The following is an 11,134-nucleotide window of genomic DNA, read 5'->3' on the forward strand; positions in this document are numbered from 1 at the left end:
AGCTATTTATGACAAACCCACAGCCAATATCATACTGAATGGGCAAAAGCTGGAAGCATTCCCTTTGAAAACCAGCACAGGACAAGGATGCCCTCTCTCACCACTCCTATTCAACATAGTAATTGGAAGTTCTGGCCAAGGCAATCAGGCAAGGGGAAGAAATAAAGAGTATTCAAATAGGAAGAGAGGAAGTCAAATTGTCTGTTTGTAGACGACATGATTTTATATTTAGAAAATACCATCATCTCAGCCCCAAAATCCTTAAACTGATAAGCAACTTCAGCGAAGTCTGAGGATACAAAATCAATGTGCAAAATCACAAGCATGCCTTTACATCCAAACTAGACAATCAGAGAGTCAAATCCTGAATGAACTCCCATTCACAATTGCTACAAAGGGAATAAAATACCTAGGAATACAGCTAACAAGGGATGTGAACGGCCTCTTCAAGGAGAACTACAAACCACTGCTCAAGGAAACAAGTGAGGACACCAATGATAAAACATTCCATCCTCATGGATAGGAAGAATCAATACCGTGAAAAGTGCTCTTTTGAAAATATATCTGACTGGGAATGAAGAGAGAGATGATTTCTGGAGTGTCCATTCTTCACAATTCAGCAAAATAATCTTTTTAAAATAGAAATAAGACCATGCATCTCTGCTACTTAGAACCGTTCCAGAGTTTTCCTTTGCTCTTAGGACAAACTCAGAAAGGTTAACATGGCTTGGAAGAAGGTAAGCTCCATGATAAATGGGGGACTTATATTTTTCAATGATGTCTCACCAATTCCATGAAAAGAGACTGGGATATAGGAGGTACTTAACAAATAATTGTTAGATAAAATAATTATTACAAATATGTCCACAGCACTGCCCTGCCTATCTCTCTAGCCTCGTTACATACCACCTTCCCCTTTGCTTTCCTTTCTCCAGCTAAAATAAATATATATGGCATACATATTCCATTTCTTCAAATGGAATATGCTCTGTCCTACCTCCAGATCTTTGAATATGCAGTTCCCTCTACCTGGAATGTTCTTTTCCCCACTTTTTGACTTGTGTATACTAACACATCAGTTTCAGCTTTAACATTATTTCCCTCAGAAGGTCTTTCCTGACCGTCATCTAGGCCAGATCGCTTGTATTCTTCTGTAGCACAATTTTGTAACACTCTTCATGCTTGTAATTACTTACTTAATGTCTATCTTTCCCAGTAGATTCTAATTTCCATGAGAACAGGTTTGGGATTTGTTTTATTCAAGGCTGATTCTCCTTGCCTAGCAATAATGCCTGGTAAAAGGCAGGCACTCAGGAAGCATCTGTTTTTATGAATGAATGAATGAATGAATGAGATGATAAGGTGAGCCAAAGAAACAGGTGGTCCTATTTATATGCAGTAGATCATTTAACAAACACCCTTCTGTAGAAGGAAGAAAGAGAATTCCTTACATGCCCTATCATTATGATGATGGTGAAAAAGATAACAATAAATGGATCAATCTAGATTACCTGAGAGGTATCCACTGATGCCGCCTCCTCATTTTCTTTAGCAGCTCTGTTTTAACATAAATAAAGTTGTTTCACTCAATGGCAAGACTGATAGAATTTTGTTCAATGATAAAGATTTTCATTTCCAACTTTTGAGACCCCATAAGTTATATCTTTAACATATTAAATATAACATCATTATAAAAATAAAAATGAAGCCAGGTGCAGTGGTGCCTGCCTGTAATCCCAGCTACTTGGGAGGCTGAGGCTAGAGTGTCACTTAAACGCAGGAGTTTGATGTCAGCCTGGGTAACATAGTGAGATGTCATCTTTAAACAATAAAAAAAAATTTTAAAATGAGTTTATAAAATTGGACAGTAATGATGAATATTAATCTAATAGCTTCATTTCTTAATGTAGATGTATTTTAATTTTGTTAACTCTTTAAAAAATGCTTTTATCATTTTTTATTATAAATGTTAAACATGCTCATAATATTTCAACAAAACCTAAGTAAGCAAGGTAGAACATAGCTCCCTTCAATCAGTGTGACTCTCCTCACTCCCAGAACACAGCACCATAATGTACAGTCTTTTGGAATGACTGTGATGATTTAGTCTTCCACCTATAGTTGTATTTGAGCGCTCATTTCCCCACATTCTGAACAATGTTGGATTTTATCAATCTTTCAGTTTTTGCCAAATCTAAAATTGTAGAAAAAATAAATGTATTTCAGTTTGTATTTCTATGAGCATGAATGATGTAGGCTAACTTTTATACATTTAATGGGCAACATAGTGAGATCCTGTCTCCAAAAAAAAAAGAAATGGAAAAAGAAAAAAAATTTGAGTGAAAAATATATTACAAAAGAATAAATACAGCATACTTTTATTACATAAAAGCTTTTTTAGAAAAGGTAAATCCAAATAATATGTTGTTTGGAAATTCATACATATGTGGGAATGCAATTAAAAACCCCAAGGAGGCCGGGTGCAGCAGCTCATACCTATAATCTGGGCACTTTGAGAGGCCGATGTGGGTAGATTACTTGAGGTCAGGAGTTCAAGACGAGCCTTGAACTCCTGGTGAAACCTTGTCTCTACTAAAAATACAAATATTAGCTGGAATATGGTGGTGGGAGCCTGTAATCCCAGCTACTTGGGAAGCTGAGGCAGGAGAATTGCTTGAACCTGGGAAGCGGAGGTTGCAGTGAGCCAAGATTGCACCACTGCACTCCAGCCTGAGCAACAACAATGAAACTCCGTCTTAAAACCAAACCAAACCCAAGAAAGTGATTAACACAAAATTTAGTAAACTGGTTACCTCTGAAGGTAAGTATACTATGCTAACACCAATCAAAAGAGAGTAAGAGTAGATGTATTAATTTCAGACAGAACAGATTTCAAAGCAAGGAAAATTTGGGGGGATAAAGAGGGATATTACATAATGATAAAGGGATTAATACTCCAAGCAGACATAACAATCTTTTTTTTTTTGAGACGGAATTTCACTCTTGTCACCCAGCCTGGAGTGCAATGGCGTGATCTCGGCTCACTGCAACCTCCACCTCCCGGGTTCAAGCGATTCTCCTGCCTCAACCTCCTAATTAGCTGGAACTACAGGTACATGCCACCACACCTGGCTAATTTTCATATTTTAGTAGAGACAGAGTTTCAGCATGTTGGCCAGGCTGGTCTTGAACTCCTGACCTCAGAAGATCTGCCTGCCTTGGCCTCCCAAAGTGCTGGGATTACAGCCATTAGCCATTGTGCCCAGCCCAACATAACAATCCTTAATGTGTGTATGAGTCTAACAGAACATCAAACTATATAAGGCAAAAACTGATTTGTTGAGCTTTTTAGCCATTGTTAGGATGGAGTAGTGACTTCTAACCTCCTTACATGCCAGATGGGAAACTGGAAGTCCTTGACTTTTAATTTTGTTCATGCTGTGTGTGTGTGTGTGTGTGTCTATAATAAAGCTTATTTTTTTTTTCTTGTGTTGCTTTCTGAGTGGAATCAAAGCTTAAAATGTGTAAGTAACCAAATGCATCAATCTTTTCCTATGGCTCTTCAGTTTATGTCACACTATCAGAATTACAAAATATTGTTCTATATTTTCTTCTATTTTGTCTTGTTATGTTTAATTTTAATTCACCTGCAATTTATTTTTGTTAATGTTATGAGGTTAAAATCTAACTTAAAATTTTTTCCAGTTAGATCATCTGACTTTTCTAACACAAATATAATTATAAATATAAATGTAAATCATGGAACTATAACTACCAGTACAACCTCTATGGAAGGCAATTTGGCCATACCTATGAAAACTACAGGCCGGGCACGGTGGCTCACGCCTTTAATCACAGCACTTTGAGAGGCTGAGGCGGGCGGATCATGAGGTCAGGAGATTGAGATCATCCTAACCCCTCTCTACTAAAAATACAAAAAGAAAATTAGCCGGGCATTGTGGCGGGCACCTGCAGTCCCAGCTACTTGGGAGGCTGAGGCAGGAGAATGGCATGAACCCAGGAGGCGGAGCTTGCAGTGAGCTGAGATCATGCTGCTGCACTCCAGCCTGGGCGACAGAGCGAGACTCCATCTCAAAAAAAAAGAAAAAACTACAAATGCACAAACCATCTGATCAACAACTATCCTTTTATGACTCTATACTATAAATATACTTGTATATCTGCACAATGACACATATTCAAGGTTATTAGTAAACTAGTTGTAAAACAAGATTAGAAACAACTTTAAATTCCTCAATAGAGAATTTACTCAGTGAATCACAGTACAGCCATATAACAGAAATTATGTAGCTGCTTTAAAGAAATTAAGAATTATCACATTGTTAAGAGAAAAAAAGCAAGGTGTAGAATAATGTGTAAAGGTGGCGCCATTTGTGTCAGGAAAGGAAAAGTCAAAGAATATATATAAAATGTATATACATAAATTGTTTCTGAAAGGATACACAAAAAAACTGGAAACACATTACTTTCTTTTTTTTCTTTTTCTTTGAGACAGAGTCTTGGTCTGTTGCTCAGGCTGGAGTGCAGTGGCATGTCCTCCGCCTCCCGGGTTCAAGTGATTCTCCTGCCTCAGCCTCTTGAGTAGCTGGGACTACAGGCACGCGCTACTACACCTGGCTAAATTTTTGTATTTTTAGTAGAGATAGTGTTTCACCATGTTGGCTAGGCTGGTCTCGAACTCCTGACCTCAGGTGATCCGCCTGCCTTGGCCTCCCGAAGTGCTGGGATTGCAGGCATGAGCCACTGCACCCAGCCAGAACACATTACTTTCAAGGATGGAAAGTGGGTAGCTAGAGGACAAAGGGGGAAGGAAATTCTTTACTACTATTATATAGAAATGTGTATTAATATATACTCCTCTGTACCATGTGCCTCTTCTACATAAGTAAGTAAAAGGATCAACTTAGGAAAGAAACAACGTTTAAAAGAAAACAGAACAAAATCATGGGGGTTTACAAAAGAAAAAAAAGCGTTTTTTTTTTTTTGTTTGTTTGTTTGTTTGTTTTGAGACAGAATCTCACTTTGTTATCCAGGCTGGAGTGCAGTGGCACAATCACAGCTCATTGCAGTCTTGACCTCCTGGGCTCAAGTGATCCTCCCACCTCAGCCTCCCAAGTAGTTGGGACTACAGGCACGTGCTATTACACTCAGCTAATTTTTTTGTAGTTTTTGTAGGACAGGGTTTCACCATGTTGCCCAGGCTGACCTCAAATTCTTGGGCTCAACTGATTTGCCCACCTCGGCCTCCCAAAGTGTTATGATTACAGGCGTGAGCCACTGCACCTGGCTAGAAAAAAGGCTTTAAATATAAAGAACATGGGTAGTGGGTACACAGATATTTGTTATGCTATTATTAGTATTTTTCAGTTAAACAAGTACTTGGATATTCATAAGACACTAACAGAGTAGGTGGAGAGATTATAGGGATTTTAAATTTTCTTCTTTTCAATATTTTCTAATTTGCCTATGATGAACAAGTATAAGTTCTGAGATGAGAAAATGATATTTTAATATCAAAATTTAAAATACAAATGAGTTGAAACTCAGAAAAATCACTATGTTGGAATAAGGAATGTTGAATGTTTTCTGCAGACCATATAATATGTTTATTATTGTGATAGAAATAGAAAGAACTATAGACTAAAATATTTTAAAACAGTATTGGTAAGAATGAAAGAAGAATCTTTTCCTTACCACCACCTCCTTATTCACGTGAGCGCCCACACAAACAGCTTTGATCAAGCAGATGGTCCCAGAAAATTCCTGGACAACTATTCAAGTCTAGGGTAATCTGTGTTATTGTAAGGGAGTGAAGTGAAATTACGAAGGTATGCTAGTTCACATTAACATTTGTCGGGTCAACAGGGTGCTTTTATAGAAGAGTGTGTAGGGTAGAGAATGCCATCAGTCACACACAGGACATGTTAAGAGTGTAACATTCATAAAAGTTTGGGAATTATTTTTGTCATAAAGCCTGTATTCACCTTCACAGGTGAAAAGATAAAATTTCTCAAAAACAATACTAGAGTAAATAAGGCAAACCAATTTTCTATGGTGATATGTTATCTGTTTAGGCAAGTGATATTCATTAATCAGGTTATGTTAAGGTCTTTATGTGTCAAGTAATGCATAAGAATACCTTTGTTTGTGAAGAATCTGTAGATGCTCAAAGTATAATTGGCCCAGGGAATTTATGCTAATCACAACCTCTTCTTCAGACACCAAGTCTACCTTGAATGGGTTTGCTGTGATATGGCACTTCAGGCCTCCTTTTCCATCTGCCAATATCAGACTCCCTGTGTCCCCTGAGCATGAAATCAGCCTAGAAAACAAAGCAGGAAGAGAAAAACAAGCCGCTATAGGTTTACATGGCCTTATGTGAGTTGTACTTCCAAGTAATTAATTAGTAAATCACTATTCATGTGACATAGCCATAGATAGGGCAATAGAGAAATGTTAACGAGAGCATTGGCTTTGGTGCCAAAGAACTTAAATTGAGCATAACTCTACATACACTTTATAACTTCAGATAACAAAGTTATCCAACCTTTCTAGGTTTTGGTTTCCTTATCTGTAAAGTGAAAATAACAAAAGGAACAACAAAATTTCTGGAGAGAATTAAATGAGATCACATGTGTAAAGCTCTTGACACAGTGCCAGACACATTTAAAAAAAAAAAAACAATAAATGTTCGTTATCATCATCGTCATCATCATTACCTTGATCTGGAATGTCTAGTAACTTTCTAGATTTTGGTGTGCAAAATCTAAATATTGTTTTTCTTTCTCATTCCAACCACATACTCAGAAACCGAGGAAATAACATAGAGTGGGTCCACAGCGAGATGGAATCGGGTCAAATTTTTATTTACCTATTTATTGCCTGATTCCCACCAGCCTCCAATTTCACAGGTACACTGTTAGGATGTTTTAGATCCACAAGAATTATGTAAGCTCAGACACAGCACTTAAAATCCCTCAAAGCTAGATATTTCCCTTTCTCCAGTGCACAGTGTGCCTAGTAAATGTTCACAGGACTCTTTAAGGAAGGTAAAAAGAGACAGTTTAGGTTCTTATTACGTCTTTTCAGTCCTTCTCCATGGATTCTATGTCTCCTCTTCAAGCAAGATGCTTCGGATCTGGAAATTAACTCTGGAGAAGGCTGAGAGGCTGTCTCTCACTGTTCAATGAACCTAGACAGAGTTCTTTTGATTATTCCATTAAGTAGGACTGTGGTTCGTATTTGTCAGTCTAATGCACCCCGCCATAAATTGCTTACTGCCCCAAGCGTTAAACCATTTTGAGTACTACATGGGCCCTACCACACATAATGGAATTATGTTCACCTTGTCTCTGACAACTAAATGTTTCTACTCTGCCTCTGCTACTTGGAGTCTCATTATCTCCACTGAAATCAGGGAGACGATTTTACTGGCATCATTTCCCACCATTATCTCCAGCCCACAAAAGGAAGATGTTCACTACAGTGCTTTCCAAGTACTCCCTTATCAGTTTCTCAGTGAAGGGGGTATGTTCTGGATCTCATGGGGAACAGAATCCAGAGGGGCTAGATGAGTTGGTTGCATGAAACAAATCCACTCCAACATCTTTATCTCTCTAAGTCTGTGGATCATTTCCTCTATACCATGCCAAGGAATTCCTGATATCTCAGCTTCACTCAGAAGAATCCATAGCTGAGTTCAGATGATAATTAACCAACTAAGCCATCAATTAGAGCCATTCTCAGCTGCCCAAGCTAGCATATCAAATCTGCATTCTCTGGTACGTGTTCCTGTGTCAACAAATTTAGCCTGATCTACAATTAAGTTCCTTCTGGTCTAGGAATTCCTCGGAAACCATTTCCATGCATATTTCCCAGTTTTTTTTTGTTTGTTTGTTTGTTTGTTTTTGCCATTATGTAGTCTTATAATTTTTCAGGCATGCAAGCCTTCTCCCCCTGGGTTTGTCTGTAATTGGCTCTCTGGGAATGTTGAGATCTGACTTTGATGGTGGGTCTGGAGGCAGTGAAGGGTGGTAGGGGTTGGGCACAAGGAGCACTTGAATCCCTGTGCACGTATATTTTAGGTGAGGTCAATATAGGGTATCCAAGCAAGGCAGGATCAGTTTCACTTCCCTTCATAGGAGGGGTTGCTTCTGCTGAAATGGGAGGGCCAGTGAAATTTTGAGGTTTGACTATTTAGAATTATCCAACTCTTCCCAAATACTGTTATTCAATTTTTAAAAACTTGATTTTTTTTTAGAGACAGGGTTTTGCTCCATCACCCAGGCTGGAGTGCAGTGGTGCAATCATAGTTCACTGTGGCCTTGAACCACGGGGCTCAAGTGATCCTTCCACCACAGCCTCCTGAGTAGCTAGGACTACAGGTGTGTGCTACCATGCCCAGTTAATTTTTAAATCTTTTTTAGAGACGCAGTCTCACTTTGTTGTCCAGTCTGGTCTACAACCCTTGATCTCCAGCAATCCTCCTGCCTTGGCCTCCCAAAGTATTGGGATTATAGGTGTGAGCTGCTGCACTCAGCCTGCTATTCAATTTTGAAGAGTTCTAGGTTTTCCCAGTTAATGCCTGAAATTCACAGACCTGATGAGGCTATGAATTCAACTTATGGCCTAATTCAGAGCCTGCAATATCAAACTCTGCCTCTGATTTTCAGCTACATGTACCTGCAGTTACAGAAGATAAGAGGACTTTTAGGATTGTCACAGAAAATTATCCATCTTCTGACAATACCTTGAGCTAAGAATTTAAAGCCCTGAGACTACAGTTTTCTTTCTTTAAACTCTTCAGTGAAGTTGAAGGAGCCAAGCCACCTCAGAGCTCTAAATTCTGCATGATAATCATGATGCAGTACGGCCCTATCTCTTGGTCTGCTTTCAATGGGCCACTTTATTTTAGTTGACCACCAGTAGTCATTTAAGTAACGTTGCCACAGAATTTTGTGGTCTATTATTAGATGTATTAGTTTGGCAGGGCTACCATAAGAAAATATCACAAACTGGGTAGCTTGAACAACAGAAATTTATTTTCTCTTAATTCTGGAGGCTAGAAGTCCAAGATCAAGGTGTCAGAAAGTTGGGTTTCTTGTGAGGCCTATTTCCTGGGCTTGCAGGTGGCTGCCTTCTCACTGTATCTTCACGTGATTGTCCCTCTGTGCCTACGTCTGTGTCCTAATCTCCGCTTCTTACAAGGGCACCCGGTTTAACGGATTAGGGCCTACCCTAATCACCCCATTTTAATTTATTTACTGCTTTAAAGGCCCTATCTCAAAATATAGTCACATTCTGAGGTACTAGAGGTTAGGGCTCAACACCTGAAATTTTGGGGGAACACAATTCAGCCTGTAACAATAGTATCCCATCCTCTATTGGTAAATACGTCCTCACTGCCTCCAAATCCAGCTAGGTCAGCCAGTCAATCTCATATTCCCATCCTTGAGGGGCTGTTGCTTATATTCATTTCTAACAGCAACTACTATATCAACCAAGGCTCTATTGTAGAAAACAAAAACAGCTCTGGCTATTTTAAGCAGAAAATAAATGACTTCATATGGATAATCTGTTGCTTACAACATCATGGGAAGGGCTGAGGTAGTAGGTTCCAGGCTGCATGTCCAGGAATGACCCCTAGAAAAATACTGTGTAACTGTATGGCCAATTGACCTTCTATCTTAGCTAGAATCAAGAAGTTGAGTTATCAGAAGTCACTATGATAACTGCTGGGCTCTGGGATCATGCCACCTTAGCTATAAATCAGAGATGAGTAAATCATGGCCTTAACTAATGGCCTTAGAGTCACTCTACAGGTGCAAAATCCATATAAGCAAAAAGAGGAACTCAGTTCTGAAATCCAGGTTTTTTAAGTGCATCTGACAGGTGGAAACTGAATTACATCAGAACCTGTAGCAAAAGGGAGTCTGGGAAATGAAGAAATGTAGTTTTTAGCTTTCCAGTTACTACAGTAGCCAAAGGCCCTCCAGAAAGCAGTCAGAACAGAAGCAGAACTAATACCATATTTACCATACCAAGTGAATTATCACCTGGACCCTAAACCACGGCAAAGACAGCACAGAAAGAGAAAATTACACATTAACTTACTTATGAACACAAGTATAAAAATTGTGAAGGCTGTACTATTCTTCAGGATAGCAGAAAATAACATATTGTAGCCAGGCTATATGTATGCATTGACTCAATTGCCAAACTGCCAAAGACTTCAGAAACAGTCTCTTTTAAGTTCTTATTCAGGGCAGGCATCGTGGCTCATGCCGATAACCCCAACACTTTGGGAGGAAGAGGAGGGAGAATCATTTGAGGCCAGGAGTTTGAAACCAGCTGGGGCAACACAGCAAGACTCTGTCTCTATCAAAGAATAAAATTAAATTTAAAAAAATTATGTTTACTAAGTTATTGGCACATAGTGTGGCTCAGTGAATAGATGTATTTTAAACTTCTGATGATTCTATCATAACTGAATTAATTTCTCATTATAATATACTGACTTTTTAAATTATACTTTAAGTTCTAGGGTACATGTGCACAACGTGCAGGTTTGTTACATATGTATACGTGTGCCATGTTGGTGTACTGCACCCATTAACTCATCATTTACATAAGGTATTTCTCCTAATGCTATCCCTCCCCCCCCGCCCCCCACCCCACAACAGGCCCTGGTGTGTGATATTCCCCTTCCTGTGTCCAAGTGTTCTCATTGTTCAATTCCCACCTATGAGTGAGAACATGCGGTGTTTGATTTTCTGTTCTTATGACAGTTTACTGAGAATGATGGTATCCAGCTACATCCATTTCCCTACAAAGGACATGAACTCATCCTTTTTTATGGCTGCATAGTATTCCATAGTGTATATGCGCCACATTTTCTTAATCCAATCTGTCACTGATGGACATTTGGGTTGGTTCCAAGTCTTTGCTATTGTGAATAGTGCCACAATAAACATATGTGTGCATGTGTCTTTAGAGCAGCATGATTTATAATCCTTTGGGTATATACCCAGTAATGGGATGGCTGGGTCAAATGGTATTTCTAGTTCTAGATCCTTGAGGAGTTGCCACACTGTCTTCCACAATGGTTGAACTA

At 38.9% G+C, this 11,134-nt stretch overlaps 1 protein-coding gene across 1 annotated transcript in view; it reads right to left on the reverse strand.

Moving 5' to 3' along the window:
- The window catches only part of GANC (glucosidase alpha, neutral C), a 96,280-nt gene that overhangs the window by 64,717 nt on the left and 20,429 nt on the right, over positions 1 to 11,134 (reverse strand). The window contains exons 5-6 of the mRNA XM_017855577.1: positions 6,161 to 6,343; positions 1,512 to 1,557 (exon numbers count right to left, since the gene is read on the reverse strand). Coding sequence (XP_017711066.1) covers positions 1,512 to 1,557; positions 6,161 to 6,343 — 229 coding nt within the window. The remainder of the gene's footprint in view (positions 1 to 1,511; positions 1,558 to 6,160; positions 6,344 to 11,134) is intronic.

This window comes from Rhinopithecus bieti, unplaced genomic scaffold (assembly GCF_001698545.2).
Source record: "Rhinopithecus bieti isolate Rb0 unplaced genomic scaffold, ASM169854v2 scaffold_495, whole genome shotgun sequence".
NCBI classification, from domain to species: domain Eukaryota; kingdom Metazoa; phylum Chordata; class Mammalia; order Primates; family Cercopithecidae; genus Rhinopithecus; species Rhinopithecus bieti.